Source organism: Heloderma suspectum, chromosome 16 (genome assembly GCF_057233095.1).
Source record: "Heloderma suspectum isolate Gila_16-S chromosome 16, 16-S_ref, whole genome shotgun sequence".
NCBI lineage: Eukaryota > Metazoa > Chordata > Lepidosauria > Squamata > Helodermatidae > Heloderma > Heloderma suspectum.
Window position 1 is genome coordinate 21,258,863 of NC_139473.1, and position 20,658 is coordinate 21,279,520.

Sequence of the window (20,658 nt, forward strand, 5' to 3'; positions counted from 1 at the left end):
AGTTGCCCTTGGGCTGAAAGAAGTTCAGCGCCCCTGAATTAAGAGGACACCTTTATTTCACATTTAAGCCAGTTTCAACCAACATCAGCTGTGAAGACTCAGCTTGCTCCCTCCGTGATCGTTTTCGGGGGCGGGGGGAGCTCTCGAGTTGCTGGCGTGCTTCTATGCTACCTGAACTCCCTATGAAACTTTAGTTACCTCCCCAGTATGTTTTAAGTTGTTTTACTCATTTCGTACTGTTCTGTATTATTACGATTACTGACAAGGTTTTTTTTTATCACTTCAGCTCCTTTTTAAAGGGCTGCGGACTGCACGTAGGTTTAAGGCGCAATCCTATGCATGTTTGGATGGGGGGGGGAGTCCTACAACTCCCAGCATTCCCAGCCTGTATTGCTGGCTGGGAACACTGGGAACTGTAGGCCTTTTATTCTGCCTAAACGTGCATAGGATTGCAGCCATAATGGTTTTGCCTTAAAACTTTGATATTTCCAGTCCATTGCTCATATTATTTTCTATTATATTATCTCTTGCTATATTATCGGGATTGGCGTTTTATGGTGTTCTATGCCCCATTAGCTGCCATGTCCTGAAATGCAGCCTAAAAATAACAAAAATAAATAAATACAATGTTAAAATTTTGTATTGTGAGCCGCCTTGAGAAATGGAAAGGCAGGATAGATGTTTTCTTAATAAATAAATAACACCTGCTGAATCAGGAACCACGGCCGTAAACTGGCTGTGTGTTCAAACGCACATCAAAATGCACATCAAATTGTGGGCTCTGTCCAGCCCCCCAGTGCCAACCGCTTTCAAATATGGGTCCCCTTCCACATCCTTGAACAACTGGTCACATGTAAATACCCTTTCCAAGCACAACAAGAGCTGGATCAGGGTGACAGCGCCCCACAGCTATCAAGGACTTGTACAACGAACACTTATTTGCGTGTTTGTGTTTCCTGTTTAAGCATACCCCAGCCAAGCAGCAGACAGAATAATTTTATGTCTTTAAATAGTAAATAAATAAAACTTGCTCAAAAAATGCACGCACGCACACCATACAGCGGCAAGCCCTATACATCCTCGAGACAAAGGGATCTGCTGAGCAGACAGCAGTAACAACAGAAAGTTGCCACTGCTATACAAAAGGAGGCTATTCGCGGGGGGCCCGTTGCAACATATTTAAAAGTTCAATGTATTATGTCAAGCACAGCCAACCGTTTGAATAGAACGGTCATACTCATCACTTTCAAACAAGTTCAACATCTCTTCTACAAACTTCCACAGGTTGTAGCATTGTTTTTAATGGCATTGGGCTGGGGATTTGAGGGGGGGGAGCGAAAGAGGGGGAGCCCCTTCTGAAAATACGCTGAGGTGGAGTTCTCATCACATTTTTGCTGACCCAAGAGAAACTTCAGCAAGCAAGCTCACTCATATACGCACAGGCTCGTTCACATTGTGAAAAGGGATATCGTTTTTTGTCGATAGGTAAATTTAATTCTTGCACAGGGGGTGTTTCTTTGCATTTCCATCTACATCTAGAGAAATCCCTCCAGAGTCTCGGCAACTGAAACTTGTTTTTAAAATGCCCACATAAAAGAAACAGTAACACAGGAAGCAACTGGAACATACAGACGGGTCAACGGAGAATTATTCTCGATTGATTAAATGCATTAGGAACAAAGGGCTTGACTCATCTGGAACACAAAGAAAAAAAGTTTGCGTTGTTTCAGAATGAATCGGAAGATCCAAGGAGATCAGGGACCCTTTTCAGTGTATTCGTCTGCTGGACAACATGGAACTGTTGACATCAGATTTCACCGATTCTTTGCTTTCCATCTCCTGTGCAGCTACATCGAAACAGCAAGCAATTGACATTTTCTCCTCTTTGGCTGCCATCCGATATATACCTACCTGACAGCAAGTCCCAGTAAAGTCAGTACACGTGCATAGGATAGACTGTAACGCAGCCTCCCCCAACTTGGTGCCCTCCAGATGTTTTGGAATTCAATTCCCATCAGCCAGCCAATATGGCCAATGGTCAGGAAGGCTGGTAGCTGTAGTCCAAAACACCTGAAGGCAGCAGGTTGGGGGAGGGTGCTGTAAGGAATACAGCCCTCCATCTATTTCTGCTGCGGGACGGGCCGCACCCCCAGAAAAAGAGTTGCTCCTCTCTGGCGAAGACCCAGGGTGCTTCCAGATGAGGCTTTTACTGCACAATCATTGCCTTGCCACACTCACAGAATTTTACAGGGGGCCCTGCCACATCGTCTTAAATTCGTAACTCTCCCCTGTTTTCCCACCGCTGCTTCTGTCTTTTTTCTTGCCAGAAAAAAAAAGTGTGTTAAGGAGGAAATGCTGTACAACACCGTTTCATCTGTCTTTTTTCTTGCCAGAAAAAAAAAGTGTGTTAAGGAGGAAATGCTGTACAACACCGTTTCATCTGTCTTTTTTCTTGCCAGAAAAAAAAAGTGTGTTAAGGAGGAAATGCTGTACAACACCGTTTCATCGGTTGCACTAGGCTCCCTCCTTCTGGTAGCACCCGTGGTCTGTGTTGCCAAGAGGCAACGGTTTTTTAGGATTCGGAGGCAATGAACACACCAGATGAAGACTTAAAGATTTTACTAACCAAGAACAAGCTACATAGCATGAAACTACAGAGAAAGATTACAATGCTTACGTCGTTCAATTGCCAGGATCCCCCTCAGAACAGCAACGGATGGATCTCAAGGCAGCGGGACAACCAACTCAGAGCTGGTGTGTTCACTGAATCCTTAAAGAACTGTTGCCTCTTGGCAACCCATAGTCATCAGTGGAGATCAGTGGAGATGTTCCAAGAACATTCCAATGACTAAGGGTGCAATCCTATGGCTGTTTAGACAGCAAAAAGTCCTACAACTCCCAGCATGCCCCAGCCAGGCTGGGGAATGCTGAGGGTTGTAGGGCTTTTTGCTGTCTAAACAGCCATAGGATTGCCCCCTAAGACAAGACATGTCCAATGCAACTTACAAATTAAACAACTACAGCGCTGGGAACTGTCCCTCAAACCAAACCCCTCCTCAAAAGCCACCCTCCCCAAGTCTTCAAATATACAATCACGCTTAAAAAAAAAAAAAACAGCTGCCCCAGCAACCGTCCTCTCCCTCAATTCTCTCCTGACTAACAGAGTTCAGGCTGTAAGTTCCTCGGGGCAGAGGCCTTGTTGGTGTCCTACCCTGACGGCACATATAAAACACAGAAACATGCCTCCTTCCCATAGGACGTGTAACAGTGATCAGGTTCATTTTGTTTTCAAACACTATCCCCAATAACATCTTTTGAAAAGAAAATGAGTATGCCGAAGGTTACACATCCTATGAGAAATAGCCGTTCACACGCAGAGCTTGGACCCCCAGTTGCTAACGCTGCTTTCCGTCACTCGTGGAGTGAGTCAACAGGCTCCTTCCCCCAGCAGCAATGAGGATCATCCCAGCACCGGGGCCTTTTCTTTCTACCACAAGAGTGTTGAACCTCCTTCAGTTGCAGGGCCCAATTCATAGAATCATAGAATAGTAGGGTTGGAAGGGGCCTATAAGACCATCGGGTCCAACCCCCTGCTCAGTGCAGGAATCCAAGTCAGAGCATCCCCGACAGATGGCTGTCCAGCCTCGTCTTGAATGCCTCCAGGGTGGGGGAGCCCACCGCCTCCCCAGGTAATGGGTTCCATTGTTGTATTACTCTAACTGTCGGGAGGTTTTTCCAGATGTTCAGCCGGAATCTGGCTTCCTGTCACTTGAGCCCATTCTTCCGTGTCCTGCGCTCTGGGATGATGGAGGAGAGATCCTGGCCTTCCTCTCTGGGACAACCTTTCAAGGACTTGAAGAGCGCTATCCTATCTCCCCTCAGTCTTCTCTTCTCAAGGCTAAACATGCCCAGTTCTTTCAGTCTCTCTTCATAGGGCTTTGTTTCCAGTCCCCTGATCATCTTTGTTGCCCTCCTCTGAACCCCCTCCAGTTTGTCTGCATCCTTCTTAAAGTGTGGTGCCCAGAACTGGACACAGTACTCCAGATGAGGCCTAACCAGTGCTGACTAGAGGGGAACTAGTACTTCCCAGGATTTGGAAGCTATGCTTCTATTAATGCAGCCCAAAATAGCATTTGCCTTTTTTGCAGCCACATCACATTGCTGGCTCATATTCAGCTTGTGATCGACAACATTTTGTACAAAATCCCATTTTGTAGAAGCTCTCGGGGGCCACATTCTAGTGGTGGCCGGGGCCAAAGGCAAAAGGGGCGGGGTACAAGGCCAAAATACCAAAAATACTAGCCCATTTTAGCTTAAAGCTCTTCCTGCCAGTAGCTTTGCCTTAGGAGTGGCATTTCAACCTTTTAGAACGGGGGGGAAAAACATGCAAAGGCTGGAAAACTGCCAAATGATTGCCAGCCCGGGGAAAGGGGGGGTGGCCAGGAAAATGGGGCATAGCCATCTGGGGAGCCCCGGAGGGCTGGATTGGGAGCACAAGGCCTCAGGTTCTCCACCCCTGCTCCACCACCATCGCAGCAGGAGAGGAGAATTGGAAGGACTCCTCTCCAGTTGGCAAGGTCTGTCGTGGCTACTACCAAGAGCAACAACCAGGAAGGAAAAAGAAGAAGGGAACCAGTGAAGGAGGACCATGACAAAAGCAGAGACAGGATCTATGGGATTCACTCCAATATTATTTGAAAGAGGGAAAGCGGTACAACTGTTCTGTAGTGCCAGGGAAAGCTTAAGTGTTCCAGGGATTCTTCGGTGGCCAGTAATGCCCGAACAAGCTTTCTCAGAAGTCTACCTGGCTCATCACTATCAATTTCCCCCTGCATTGCACAGTTGTGAGAATGTGACTGGTGTGTTCCCAGGCACCCTCTCAATCCAAGCAGGGCAACGGTGAACATCTTAACCCACCGTGAAGCTCACTGGCTTATCCTGGGCCCAAGGCCACCCAATGAGCTTCCTGGCCTCACCTCACAGGGTTGTTGTAAAGATATAATGGGGTAGGACTATGTCCACACTGTTGCGAGCTCCTTGGAAGAAGGGTGGGGAAAATGTAATGTTTAAATAAAAATACAGAGGTCTAGCCAATGCTCCGCATGAATAGTGCACCCTAAAACATGCCAGAAAAACCACCACAACACAGTGGCTACTCAGTAAATATGTCGATGTGCAACTTTTAATGCAACTTCCCTTAAGGTGGAAACTGCAGAAACTGTGATGGTTACTCCTAGACCACCCAAGAAAGCATTTAGGGGGAAGTTCAACACAACACAAAAGGAGACAACAGGGCACCTGTACCTTTAACAGCAGTGGACACAAGGAGATTTGGGAAAGACCATGGTCAGAAATTCCCTCTTCCTTACGACTGAATAGGTACAGGGGCCTTCTCTGCCAAATTATCAACCACCCAAATAAACATCACCAAATTAAACTCTGCAGCCTGAACAGAATTAGAAAAGACGTAATGACCTGGCTCGCGCATAACGCCAATTCGTGGGTTGTTTAATCCATGAATTGGGGGGCCGTGCCAGAGTGAGCGAGCACATTTCCGCTTTGCATCTGCTTTCATAAACATCTCAGGAATGCCCCATTCCTGGGTTGTTTGATGTGTGAAGGTAGGCCTGACTAGGCCCTGTAAGTAGTTTGGTTCAGGCAAGGTGCCTGATGGGATTGAGAGAATGTGTATGTATGTGTCTGACCATGAGAAGGTTATTGTAACTTGCTCATTATAAGCAGGAGATTCCTATCCACCAACTTAGCTCATCCCTAAAGATAAGAATGCAGCTGTTGCTGAGCTAAATTAGCTCTCGAGCATGTATTGTGTATTTTCTTAGTTCTCCAACCAACAGTCTATATAAATGCATCCTGTTTCTTGTATTTGAGAAGAATCAGTTTCAACTGACTCTCCACAGCTGTGTCTGTGCTTTAATAGATTCCTGACTGTTCAACCTAACCTGCCTCGATATTCCTTTAACAGGTGCAATGTCTGAACCCGGAACTCTGGGTTGTTACGGGACAAACAACCCAGAGTTTTAACCAAAAAACAAACCATGCGTTCTGGGTTCAGACACACATCAAACAACCCAGGAACAAGGCTGGGTTGTTTATGAAAGCAAATGCAGAGTGGAGAATACTCACTCACTCTAGGTAAACAGCCAAGAGACTATTTATGCACATGATCACATTTTGATCATCCAGACTAACCAAGGCAAAGTAAAAGAAAAGAAAATCGTTGCTTCAGGCATACATGGCATAAATGCAAGTTCAGTCTGATTTTTATTTTTTTATGCCCTGCTTGTCCATACCAATGATCAGCTTACAAATAAAACAATAAAATATAAAACAAATTTCAAAAACGGTAAACCGTAAGTTGTACTTAACTCAGTGGGGCTTCCTCTTGAGCAGATATGCATAAGATTTTGCTGTAAACTAGTCAACAAAGTCATAGAGTGGGCGCAAAATGAGGCTTTTAAGTAGAATTCAAAACAAAAGCTGGAGAAAATAGTATTTGCCTATATATTAAAAATGTAGGTTCCAGATGCATTTATTTGTATTTATTTATTTATTTAAGCTTTGGGAAGGGTTTGAACCTACGTGTTACTACATAGGTTAAATGGGACTTTGTCCATTCAGGGCACAATCCTATCCAGATAGGCGGCTGCCTCTGAACTCGGAGGCAACCGCCTACCCAAAGCAGGGCAGGAGAAGCACGGAGGGGATCATTCCCTCCGTGCTTGTCCTGCCCTGCATTTTCAGCTAGACAGCCGATTGTGGCTGACTAGCGGCGGGAGGACGGAGCAGGGGAGGAGGATGCTGTACATTTCCGCCCTCCCTGCCCTGGAACGCCCCCAGCCAGGCCCCTTTTGGGCCGCTCTGCACTCCTCTTGCGAGCACAGAGGATGGGGCTGTTCCGCCCTGCCTCGGAGGCAGGCCAGTTCTCCCGGAACCGACCTCGGAGCGCAGGCTTGGAGGTCGGTTCCCGGAAAACAACATATCCTATGGCCGTCTAGCTGCTGTCTAGCGGCCATAAGATTGCTCCCTCCAATGTTTTAAAAGGCCACAGTCCAGTCAAAGTTGAGCACCTTTGAGCCCCATCACCTTCTGTGAGAAGGAGTTAAGCACATCTTTCATTCTTACACTGAGACCCATGAGCCTTAAAGGCACTTCACGTTAGCCGGAAGAGACCTATAATACGTAAACTATTGTCTCCCTTTCTGCATACGCTAGATCACCTTTTCCTTTTACTCTAGATGAATCAATCCAAATCATTAAAAAAGGCTGATCGTGCATGTAAGTCTCTACTCACTTTGTGGCCTGCAGTGGCATATGAATCGCCTGCAAGTGACCATCAGTGAGGGAAATCTTACAAACCTCGCAGCACGATGGTCACGTTTACTTTTGGTGGGCTTTACTCCCTAGCAAGTATGCATCGCAATTTAAGGCTGCAATCCTCACAGCACACTTACAGCAGAGCGAGCCCCATCGAAGTCAGCGCACCTTGCACATCATTTCTGAGCATGTAACATGAAATAGGGCTCAGTCTAAGCTGCAGACCTCATGGCCACAACCTCTGGCCTGAACTTCGCGCTTCTTTGCCGTTTCCCCTACTTTTTGTACCATCGCGCCTGAGGAAGAGTTCTGGAGAATTCGAAAGCTTGTGCGCCCTTTTGCAACATTTCGGTTCTCCCTAACAAACAGCTCTTCCCTCTGCCCTGCTCAGCCCTTTTTCCTCGTGTGCCGTGTCTTTTTAGACTGTAAACCTGCAGGCAGAGACTGTGCTGCTTGACGGATTATAGGTAAGGTGCTCCGGGAGCCCTTTGGGCTGAAGGGCCGCATAAAAAGACTTCAGATACATAAATACCGCCCAACCGTGCATCGTGACACAGACTGCAAGTCGCCTTTCCGGTTGCTATTGATACCATTGTCGCTGTTATTGTTATTACTACTATCACTATATATATAATCTCCTGATTTGCCATGAATCCATTAGTATTACTACTAATGGGTTCTTGGACATCAGGGGATAAAACATATATAAAAACATTAAAATGCATGCATACCTTAAAATGGTGCCGCCGATCCACCCACCCCCCCCCCCAGCCGTCTCCTTTGGTGCCCAACTAGTCCATCACATTAGGCTAAGAAGTGGGGGGGCGAGAGGGAGAACCACCCAGCGCACCCTCTCCCCAACGCGGCGCCCTCCAAGGGCCTTGGGCTACAGGCCCCATCCTCCCCGGCCAGCACAGCCCCGCCCCGCCCTGATGGCGTGCGCAATACGAGCCTCGCCGCCGCCGCCCCGGGCCGGGCCGGGCCGGGCCGGGCCGGGGGGCGGGCGGCACGCGCGGCCCAGGCCTCCGGAGGCGCCGGGCGGGGAGAGGCGCGGCGCGCGCGGCGGGCCCGCATCCCTCGCCGGAGCCCCTCCCCGCCGCGGGGCCGCCCCTTACACTTCCATGGCGGCGTCTCCGGCGCGGCCGCCTCCCGCCGCTCCCCGCCGCCTCGCGGGCCCTGCGCAGGCAGCCGCCGGCCGGAGCGCTCCAGGAGCGGGGAGGGGCGCGCGGGCGAGGGCGAGGGCGAGGGCAGCAGGGCGCGTCTGCCTGGGCGCGCGGCGGAGGGGCCTTCCCCGCCTGAACACGCGCGGGGCGGGAGGACTCTTTTCCTCTCTAAACATGCATAGGACTGCGGGACCTTAAGCTTCCAAACATGCAGATTGTAGGACTTTTTTCTTCTAAACATGCATAGGACTGTAGGACTCTTTTCTTCCAAACATGCAGATTGTAGGAACTTTTCCTGTCTAAACATGCATAGGACTGTAGGACTCTTTTCTTCCAAACATGCATAGGACTGTAGGACTCTTTTCTTCCAAACATGCATAGGGCTGTAGGACTCTTTTCTTCCAAACATGCAGATTGTAGGACTTTTTTCTTCTAAACATGCATAGGACTGTAGGACTCTTTTCTTCCAAACATGCAGATTGTAGGAACTTTTCCTGTCTAAACATGCATAGGACTGTAGGACTCTTTTCTTCCAAACATGCATAGGACTGTAGGACTCTTTTCTTCCAAACATGCAGATTGTAGGAAATTTTCCTGTCTAAACATGCATAGGACTGTAGGACTCTTTTCTTCCAAACATGCATAGGACTGTAGGACTCTTTTCTTCCAAACATGCAGATTGTAGGAACTTTTCCTGTCTAAACATGCATAGGACTGTAGGACTCTTTTCTTCCAAACATGCAGATAGTAGGACTCTTTTCTTCCAAACATGCATAGGACTGTAGGACTCTTTTCTTCCAAACATGCAGATTGTAGGACTTCTTTCTTCTAAACATGCATAGGACTGTAGGACTCTTTTCTTCCAAACATGCAGATAGTAGGACTTTTTTCTTCCAAACATGCATAGGACTGTAGGACTCTTTTCTTCCAAACATGCAGATTGTAGGACTTTTTTCTTCTAAACATGCATAGGACTGTAGGACTCTTTTCTTCCAAACATGCAGATTGTAGGAACTTTTCCTGTCTAAACATGCATAGGACTGTAGGACTCTTTTCTTCCAAACATGCAGATAGTAGGACTTTTTTCTTCCAAACATGCATAGGACTGTAGGACTCTTTTCTTCCAAACATGCAGATTGTAGGACTTTTTTCTTCTAAACATGCATAGGGCTGTAGGACTCTTTTCTTCCAAACATGCAGATTGTAGGACTTTTTTCTTCCAAACATGCATAGGACTGTAGGACTCTTTTCTTCCAAACATGCAGATTGTAGGACTTTTTTCTTCTAAACATGCATAGGACTGTAGGACTCTTTTCTTCCAAACATGCAGATTGTAGGACTTTTTTCTTCTAAACACGCATAGGGCTGTTGGACTCTTTTCTTCCAAACATGCAGATTTTAGGACCTTTTCCTGTCTAAACATGCATAGGAGTGTAGGACTTTAAGCTTCCAAACATGCAGATTGTAGGACCTTTTCCTGTCTAAACATGCATAGGACCGTAGGACCTTTTCCTGTCTAAACACGCATAGGACTGTAGGACCTTTTCCTTTCTAAACACGCATAGGACTGTAGGACCTTTTCCTGTCTAAACACGCATAGGACTGTAGGACCTTTTCCTGTCTAAACATGCATAGGACTGTAGGACTTTTTTCTTCCTAACATGCAGATAGTAGGACTTTTTTCTTCCAAACATGCAGATTGTAGGACTTTTTTCTTCGAAACACGCATAGGGCTGTAGGACTCTTTTCTTCCAAACATGCAGATTTTAGGACCTTTTCCTGTCTAAACGCGCATAGGACTGTAGGACCTTTTCCTGTCTAAACATGCATAGGTCTGTAGGACCTTTTCCTGTCTAAACACGCATAGGACTGTAGGACCTTTTCCTTTCTAAACACGCATAGGACAGTAGGACCTTTTCCTGTCTAAACATGCATAGGAGTGTAGGACTTTTTTCTTCCTAACAAGCAGATAGTAGGACTTTCTTCTTCCAAACATGCAGATTGTAGGACTTTTTTCTTCTAAACATGCATAGGACTGTAGGACCTTTTCCTGTCTAAACACGCATGGGACTGTAGGACTTTTTTCTTCCAAACATGCAGATAGTAGTTTTTTTTTCCTCTAAACATGCATAGGACGGTAGGACTCTTTTCTTCTAAACATGCAGATTCTAGGACTTTTTTCTTCTAAACATGCATAGGACTGTAGGACCTTTTCCTGTCTAAACATGCATAGGACTGTAGGACCTTTTCCTTTCTAAACACGCATAGGACTGTAGGACTTTTTTCTTCCAAACATGCAGATTGTAGGACTTTTTTCTTATATGCATGTATAGGACTGTAGGACTCTTTTCTTCCAAACATGCAGATTTTAGGACCTTTTCCTGTCTAAACTTGCATAGGGGTTTAGGACTTTAAGCTTCCAAACATGCAGATTGTAGGACCTTTTCCTGTGTAAACATGCATAGGACTGTAGGACCTTTTCCTGTCTAAACACGCATAGGACTGTAGGACCTTTTCCTCTCTAAACATGCATAGGACTGTAAGATCTTTTCCTGTCTAAACACACATAGGACGGTAGGACCTTTTCCTGTCTAAACACGCATAGGACTGTAGGACCTTTTCCTTTCTAAACACGCATAGGACTGTAGGACCTTTTCCTGTCTAAACACGCATAGGACTGTAGGACCTTTTCCTGTCTAAACATGCATAGGACTGTAGGACTTTTTTCTTCCTAACATGGAGATAGTAGGACTTTTTTCTTCCAAACATGCAGATTGTAGGACTTTTTTCTTCTAAACACGCATAGGGCTGTAGGACTCTTTTCTTCCAAACATGCAGATTTTAGGACCTTTTCCTGTCTAAACGCGCATAGGACTGTAGGACCTTTTCCTGTCTAAACATGCATAGGTCTGTAGGACCTTTTCCTGTCTAAACAGGCATAGGACTGTAGGACCTTTTCCTTTCTAAACACGCATAGGACAGTAGGACCTTTTCCTGTCTAAACATGCATAGGACGGTAGGACCTTTTCCTCCCTAAACATGCATAGGAGTGTAGGACTTTTTTCTTCCTAACAAGCAGATAGTAGGACTTTCTTCTTCCAAACATGCAGATTGTAGGACTTTTTTCTTCTAAACATGCATAGGACTGTAGGACTTTTTCCTGTCTAAACACGCATAGGACTGTAGGACCTTTTCCTGTCTAAACACGCATAGGACTGTAGGACTTTTTTCTTCCAAACATGCAGATAGTAGTTTTTTTTTCCTCTAAACATGCATAGGACGGTAGGACTCTTTTCTTCTAAACATGCAGATTCTAGGACTTTTTTCTTCTAAACATGCATAGGACTGTAGGACCTTTTCCTTTCTAAACACGCATAGGACTGTAGGACTTTTTTCTTCCAAACATGCAGATTGTAGGACTTTTTTCTTATATGCATGTATAGGACTGTAGGACTCTTTTCTTCCAAACATGCAGATTTTGGGACCTTTTCCTGTCTAAACATGCATAGGGGTTTAGGACTTTAAGCTTCCAAACATGCAGATTGTAGGACCTTTTCCTGTGTAAACATGCATAGGACTGTAGGACCTTTTCCTGTCTAAACACGCATAGGACTGTAGGACCTTTTCCTCTCTAAACATGCATAGGACTGTAAGATCTTTTCCTGTCTAAACACACATAGGACGGTAGGACCTTTTCCTGTCTAAACACGCATAGGACTGTAGGACCTTTTCCTGTCTAAACATGCATAGGACTGTAGGACTTTTTTCTTCCAAACATGCAGATTGTAGGACTTTTTTCTTCTAATCATGCATAGGACGGTAGGACTCTTTTCTTCTAAACATGCAGATTCTAGGACTTTTTTCTTCTAAACATGCATAGGACTGTAGGACCTTTTCCTGTCTAAACATGCATAGGACTGTAGGACTTTTTTCTTCTAAACTTGCAGATTGTAGGACCTTTTCCTGTCTAAACACGCATAGGACTGTAGGACCTTTTCCTGTCTAAACACGCATAGAACTGTAGGACCTTTTCCTGTCTAAACAGGCATAGGACTGTAGGACCTTTTCCTGTCTAAACACGCATAGGACTGTAGGACCTTTTCCTGTCTAAACACGCATAGGACTGTAGGACTTTTTTCTTCTAAACACGCATCAGCTTGTAGGACCTTTTTCTTTCTAAACACATTGGAATGTACGACTTTGCTTCTAAACACAGATAGGATTGTTGGACCTCTTTCTGTCTAAACATACATAGGCTTTTAGGACCTTTTTCTGTCTAAACATGCTTAGGCTGGTAGGACCTTTTCCTGTCTAAACATGCATAGGATTGTACCCTTAATTCATTAAAAAGCATTGTATTGGTGAAAGAATCAAATTTGGTCCTCCCACACGACAGGCATGAATTCTACCACTGAACCACCAATGCAGCCCCACACGTTATTTTCCTCCTGCTTAGTTGTATGGACAAATCTCTTTATACTTTCCCTTTTTGACCAAGGGAACAATAAATAGTTTTGTTTTGCTTTTTACTAGGCAACCCACTGCCCTCCAGATGTCTTGGACTACAACTCCCATCAGCCCACACTGGCATGGGCAATGGTCAGGGATTGTGGGATTTGCAGTCCAAAACATCTGGAGGGCCCCAGCAGGCCAGACTGTTCTCCTGAACATATATCTTCTGTTTGTTTCTTTCACACGTAGCAATTAAACTCGGAGGAAAGCAATTCATTGCAACCCAGCCCTGTGCATGTTTACTCAGAGGTAAGCCCCGCTGGCTTCAATGAGATTTCCTCACAAAGGATTGCAGCTTCAGGCATTTAATTATTTCGGGGGGGGGGGGAGACACTCCAGGAAGGGGAGGGGAAAATCTATGTCAGGCTTCTCCAACCTGGTGCCCTCCAGATGTGTGGGACAGCAACTCCCAGCATGGCTGGCTGGGGGACAATGGGCATTGTAGCCCCCACACACATCTGAAGGGCACCAGATTGGAAAAGGCTGATGCAATGCCATGCAAAAATTCAAAATGTTTAATTACATTTACTGCTTTATTCATTTTTTAACGCCTTACTCTTCGTTTCATTTTCGTAACAATATTTCGTCATCATTTTTGTAACAAGTAAGTTCTTTTATCACATGGATGTAAAATTTACACTTTTTGAAAAACAAAAATGCCAAACAGCACTTAGCAGTGGGAAATACATTTTATTGCAAGACACATTGATGGTTGGCGCAAAAACATATTCATCTTTTTTTTAATAAATTATTATTACATATCACCATGTAAACTGTGGCTGCAATGTTACGCACACTTACTTCAATACAGTGGGACTTCCTTCTGAGTAAACATATCAAGGAATGGGCTATAATAGATCATTTGCCACCTTTCTACCTTCTGAGCCTATATTTTATGCTAAAGGATGAAAAACCAAATGAGCAAAGTGTTTCGATAGCCCAGGGATGGGGAAGGAATGGCCCTCCAGATGTTGTTGGACTGCAACTCCCATCATCAACTGGCTATGCTGGATAGGGCTGATGGCAGTTGCAGTCCAACAACATCTTGAGGGCCATGCTTTGCACACCCCTGAATCCTGGTAGCATCCCATGCTAAATTATTTATGAAATACTGATATCATATACCTAAAGGTGGGCTGGGGGGACTTCAGGCCTGGGGGCCAAATCCAGCCCTCTGAGGTTTCCCAGATAGACATACCCCCTTTCCCCTGATTGTTGATGGTTTGGTGGTTTCCTAGCTTTTTGCAGTTCCCGCCTGCCTGTCCGCCCGCCATTCTACAAAGTTGAAATGGCTCTCCTAAGGCTGTTACTGGCAACAAAGAGCTTTACGCTAAAGTAGACTGGTAGTTTTGGTATTTTGGCTCTGCCCCATTTTGCTTTTGGCTCTGCCCACCACTGGAACACGGCCCCCAAGAGCTTCTTTGAAAAGGAATCTAGCCCGCAGGCTGAAAGAGGTTCAGCACCCCAGCCTAAAGGAACGTCCCCTCCCATATGTATCTTGCCGAGCCCTTAGGTCATCTTCGAAAGACCTCCTCCAGGTGCCCCCACCGAAGGAATTTAGGTGAACGGGCTATGCGAGGGAGGGACTTCTCAGTTGTGGCCCCCTATTTATGGAATCCCCTCCCTCAAGGAGGCTCACTTGTTACCTACATTATTCTTTTTTGGAGTCCAGCAGAGAACTTTATTTTTGAGAGGGGGCGTTTTTCGATTTTATACACCTTTCTATCAAGCTATTCCTGTGCCGTTTGTCTTTTTGTATTGCATTTCACGCTTTGAACTATTTGTACTGTATTTATTATTTGTATTGCATTTTATTCTTTAAACTGTCTGCAATCTGCCCACAGAACGCTTGTTATCGGGCAGATAAAACTTAGTTAATTAATTATTGTTAATATTGCTATAGCAAAGCCAAAATACACTTGATGAATAGCTCTACAATGCAGAAAGGACATTTTTCACATTTGGATTCCACCTCTTGGTACCGCTTTTGCTAATAGCCAGTTCCCATAACACTAAAGGTGCAATCTTATGCATGTTTTGACAGAAGAAAGTCCTACAACTCCCAGCATTCCCCAGCCAGCTGGGGAATACTGGGAGTTGTAGGACTTTCTTCTAAGCATGCATAGGATTGCACCCTGAGGCTCTGTTCAGACAACCGTCTGCATAGAATGAACACATGGAGGGTGGATTGTGTCTCTGACCTCGATGTGCTCATCGTAACTTCCGAACAGCGCATGTACAAACAGTACGTGCGTAGGATATGTATACCTGCCAACTTTACCCTCCTCTGGGCATGGATGGGGAGGTTGTCTGAACCGGGCTCCGAGTGTTCACAACAGTAGAGTTCACAAGTAACGTTATGAGATGCATCCTGAGGGAGGTGCTCCCTCGCCAGCTATGAAGTCACCATGTCTCAGTGGTAGAGCTGTACTTTGCCTGCAGGGCAACCCAAAGTCACTCCCTGACATCTCGTTATTTATTTGTTTATTTATTATGACATTTATATCCGGCCTTTTTTCCTCTTGCAAGGAACCCAGGGCTCACAGGGTCCCCCTCTCCATTTTATCCACACAACAACAAGCCTGTGAGGTAGGTTGCGCTGAGAGTCTGTGACTGGCCCAAAGTCACCCCAGTGAGCTTCGTGGCTGTGTGGGGACTAGAACCCGGTTCTCCCGAATCCCAGCCCAACACTCTCACCAATACACCACACTGGCTGTTGCACTGATGTCCTGCTCGTGAGCTTCCCATGTGGGTGTCTGCTTGGCCCCTGTGCCAACAAAGGAAGGACTAGACAGGCCTTTGGTCTGATTCAGCATGGCTCTTCTTGTGTTCTTAAGACCTCGGGGTTCTAAGATTTAGCAAGCCTAAAGCCTGCCCACGCCTGGAATACAGAATACCGCAAGCGATTAAGACCCTTCAGCCATGGGTTAATAGCAGGGGAGGTGGAGTTTGGCCTGTGGTCCTTAACAGGAGAACTACGCTGTTGTGCCTTTTCTCCTCTGCGAAAAGTTCAACTTGCATCGGAGGCGATGCCATCTCAGCTCTGTCCTACAACTGTGCCAGTTTCGGAGGTTGGAGCCTCCATTTTCTCATCGCAGCACAAGCCATCATCCACAACACACGCTTCCTCAGTCCCTAAGACTGCACATGTGAATCCTGAGCTGGGCCGGGACACAACCAGCTCTCATCCTGGGCCCTGATCCAGCCATGTTGCTACGCAACACAGAACAAAGATGCACTGTCCTCCTCCCCCACCCACCCCGCCCCGGGTTCAAAGAAGTGTGCTCAGCATAGCAATAATTTCAGCCCAGATTGCAAAGGGACGGGGGTCGCGGTGTGGGTTGGTATTAACTAGTGAAAGCCGAGGGGCCTGGGCACGCCCGTTGTGAGCAGATCTGCCGTGTGTTTGTATTGTCATGAAAGATGTTTACTACACTCAGCGTTTTGCTGAGCACACCAACGTGTCTTTTTTTTTACGAAAGAAAGAAAACACACATACACACACATTCCTTATTCATTAAACAACAGGTTTTAAAAATACAAAAATGGCAGCACCTCTTCATATAAGTTTGGCTGACGGTGTGTTTCAATAGACGTTTCAGGCCGTATACAGAATTTCTTTCCATCTTTCTTCCTTTCTTTCTTTCAACAGCCACGAACATATTTTTTTAAAGCTGCATTAAGCACGCCACATCAGTGCTGTTTCTTTTCTTTTCTAAAATAACATTTCAGTCCTGCTGCGTGCAAGTTTAGCTGACAATGCATTTAGCTAGTAATTTCAGGACAAAGTTCAACTGGCCCTTCTCTTCTTATTTTAGTCCTGTTCTTTTTTATTTCTTTATTTTATTTTTATTTTTAAACAGTTTGAAATGAACTTTTAGCTTGGTTTTACACATGAATATAAGAATAAAAATAACAACAAACATACTTACCATAACACAGACGTTGCAGCAACAATTTGTACATCTATCTAGAATCTATATGTGCGCTTGCAACGCCCAACCCACCACCTGGTACTACATGGCCAAAAATGTTGTTCAGCCCTGATCTAGACTTTGAAGCTCCGCACCCAGATATGTTTTGTCTCCATGTTTTTTTCTTACAGGTAGAAAAATGGGTACCCTTAAGAATGGCCTTATGCAACCAGATAGACTAGGGGTGTTCAACCTGAGGCCTGCAGGCCAAATCCGGCCCAAATCTGAGCCCCCAATCTACTCCCCTTTTTCCCCAACTGCCAATCATTTGGTGGTTACCCGGCCTTTGCACAGTTTGTTATCTAAGAACAGGAGATCCTGATCCTGACCCACACAATCACACACCCACACACCCCTTCAATTGGTCCTTGAGGAGTATGAACTGAAACAGTGGTAACAAATTGGTTTCACAGGATCAGCTTTCCCCAGTCTGGTGCCCTGCAGATGGGTTAGACTACAAGTCCCATCTTCCCCAGTCAGGCAGGGGGTTGTTCAACACATCTGCAGGGCACCTGCTTAAGGAAGGTTGCACTGGATCAAACTTTCCAACCTGGGTGCGCCCATGCCTTGCCGGTCTATTTTAGATTGTAAGAGCACTGGAGACAGAGTTTTCCGGCTTTCCTGTGTTACACATGGTGGCTAGCTCCTCGGCACCTCAGTGTATAAATATGTATTATTCATTAATTGTATTTTTAATCCGCCCAATAAGAAACATTCCCTGGCCAGATCACAAATGGTTGAAAGAATACAGTATAATACAAAAGGTTAAAAGAATGCAATGCTATGCTATGCAGAACAACAAACAGCAGAGAAAAGAACAGCCACAAAATCCAAAAACCAAGTCTCTAAAATACCCGGGAGAAAAGAAAGGCCTTGCCTCGCCTCGATTCTGATGATTAATCCCAGTTCTATCCCACTTTTCTATCAACATTCATGCTCACAACAGTGCACATTGATGCATGAATTCTTTTGTTTTCACACATCTGTACCGACTTTCTGCCTGTTCCCAATGCTACTGGCTTCAAAAAGAGGGGTTCCACACCTTCTTATCAAAGTAACCCAGGCGATGAATGAAATAAGGCAGGGGTGGGCCACATCAGGCTCAGAAGCCAAATCCGGCCCTCTGGGTTTCCCCAAAAGGCCACACACCCTTTCCCTGGCCACACCCCCTTTGTCCCAACTACCAATCATTTGGTTGTTTCCTGGCTTTGGTGCAGGTTTTCTCCCATTCTAAAAGGTTGAAGGTTTAAAGTACTTGGGCACCACCCCCTTTGCCTTTGGCCCCACCCAACCCCGGAATGCAGCCCCCCGAGAGCTTCTTTGAAATGGAATTTGGCCCTTGGGCTGAAAGAGGTTCAACACCCATGAAATAAGGGTTCAATCAAGGATTAATTTGTGCCAGACTTTACAGGGGCTCTGTCTTGGCATCTGTTTTCAGCGCTGGGGATTTCAGCCTAGGACAGGAGTGGAGTGGGGGAACTGTGGCCCCCAAATGCTTTTGGACTACTTCCCCCATCAGCCCTGACCATTGGCCATGCTGGTGGGGCTGAGGGGACTTGGGATCCAGCAACATTTGAAGGACCACAGCAGGGCCCCCAGTCCTACAGGGTATATGAATATAAGGAGATGTATAGTCCTCCCCACCTGAGACTTCATAGAATCATAGAATAGTAGGGTTGGTAGGCGCCTACAAAGCCATTGAGTCCAACCCCCTGCTCATTGCAGGAATCCAAGTCAGAGCATCCCTGGCAGATGGCTGTCCAGCCTCGTATTGAACGCCTCCAGTGGGGGGGGGGGACCACCTCCCTAGGGAACGGGTTCCACTGTCGTATTGCTCTAACAGTCAGGAAGTTTTTCCTGATGTTCAGCCAGAATCTGGCTTCCTGTAACTTGAGCCCATTCTTCCGTGTCCAGCACTCTGGGATGATCGAGAACGAGAAGAGATGCTGGCTTTCCTCTCTGTGACAACCTTTCAGATCCTTGAAGACCGCTGTCATATCTCCCCTCAGTCTTCTCTTCTCAAGGCTAAACATGCCCAGTTCTTTCCGCCTCTCTTCATAGGGCTTTGTTTCCAGTCCCCTAAGCATCTCCGTTGCCCTCCTCTGAACCCTCTCCAGCTTGTCTGCATCCTTCTTAAAATGTGGTGCCCAGAACTGGACACTGTAGTCCAGATGAGGCCTAACCAGTGCTGAGTAGAGGGGAACTAGTACCTCCCAGGATTTGGAAGCTATGCTTCTATTAATGCAGCCCAAAATAGCATTTGCCTTTTTTGCAGCCACATCACATTGTTGGTTCATATTCAGCTTGTGATCGACAACAATTCCAAGATCCTTCTCGCTTGTAGTGTTGTTGAGCCACGTATCCCCCATCTTGTAACTGTGCCTTTGGTTTCTTTTTCCTAGGTGCAGAACTTGGCATTTATCCCCATTACATTTCATTCTCTTGTTTTCTGCCCAGTGCTCCAGTCTATCAAGATCACTTTGAATTTTGTTTCTGTCTTCCAAAGTATTAGCTATCCCACCCAATGTTGTGTCATCTGCAGATGTGATCAGCATTCCCTGCACCTTCTCCTCCAAGTCATTCATAAAAATGTTGAAGAGCGCTGGGCCCAGGACTGAGCCCTGCGGTACCCCACTCGTCACCTCTGCCCAGTTTGAGAAGGTCCCATTGAGAAGCACTCTTTGAGTCCGATCCTGTAGCCAACTGTGGATCCACCGGATCGTTGTTTCATCTAGCCCACTTTGAGTTAGTTTGCTCATCAGGATATCATGGGGCACTTTGTTGAAAGCTTTGCTGAAGCCGTGGTATATGATGTCCACAGCATTCCCACAGTCCACAGGGGAGGTTACTTGATCAGTCAATGAGATCAGATTTGTGTGGCAGGATTTGTTCTTGACAAATCCATGTTGGCTTCAAGTAATCACTGCATTGTTTTCAAGGTGCTTACAGATGGAGTAAGCGACTTCAGAGAGATGCTGCCAGTCACAATAGACAATCCTGGGCTAGATGAAATGAATTTAGGAAAAAGTAATTTAGGGTGCAATCCTAAACCATGTTTAGACAGAAATAAGTCCTACAACTCCCAGCATTCCCCAGCCAGCATGCACATAGGATTGCACCCTTATCTGGATTTCATCTTTAGCCGCCTTGAGCTGTATTTTGTGGCAGAAAGGCGGGATATTAATAAAAATAAATGTAGCTTCTTCTGTTCCCCTGAGCCAGTGCAGATGTATGTATTTATTTAGGGTATAATCCTATGCATGTTTAGACAGGAAAAAGTCCTTCAGCTCCCTGGGGCATGCTAGGAGTTGTAGGACTTTTTTTTTTCTGTCTAAGCATGCACAGGATTGCACCCTTAGTTAATTGATCTGTACTCCGCCTTTCTACCAAGAGATGGCATACAAGGCCTCTCTCAGCACAGACTGGGTGGGAGAAAGATTTCCAGACCAGTGGGTGGCATTTCCTAGAAATTAAGCAACCCACCCAAAGCTCAAAAAAATGTATTTAAGTGGGAGAAAATTTAGCACAGACATAACTCTCCCATGGAAGCTAAGGCTGCAATCCTACTTTCATAGGATTACTAGGATTAAGTTCCATTGAACTCAGTGGGATGTACTTCTGAGTAATGTATAGGATTAGATTGCAAAGGTGCAATCCTATGCATGTTTAGACAG

The 20,658-nt window shown here is 45.9% G+C and overlaps 1 protein-coding gene across 2 annotated transcripts in view; it reads right to left on the minus strand.

Annotated features, from left to right (window-relative positions):
• The window catches only part of CRCP (CGRP receptor component), a 32,420-nt gene extending 23,868 nt beyond the window's left edge, over nt 1-8,552 (minus strand). Inside the window, exon 1 of one of the 2 annotated variants that reach the window (XM_084822995.1) lies at nt 8,451-8,552. In XM_084822995.1, coding sequence (XP_084679121.1) covers nt 8,451-8,458 — 8 coding nt within the window. In that variant the 5' untranslated portion in view covers nt 8,459-8,552. Of the gene's footprint in view, nt 1-8,066 lie in introns of both variants that reach the window. The other variant, XM_084822996.1, reaches the window with a different exon arrangement.
• Nucleotides 8,553-20,658: the final 12,106 nt, after the last annotated feature.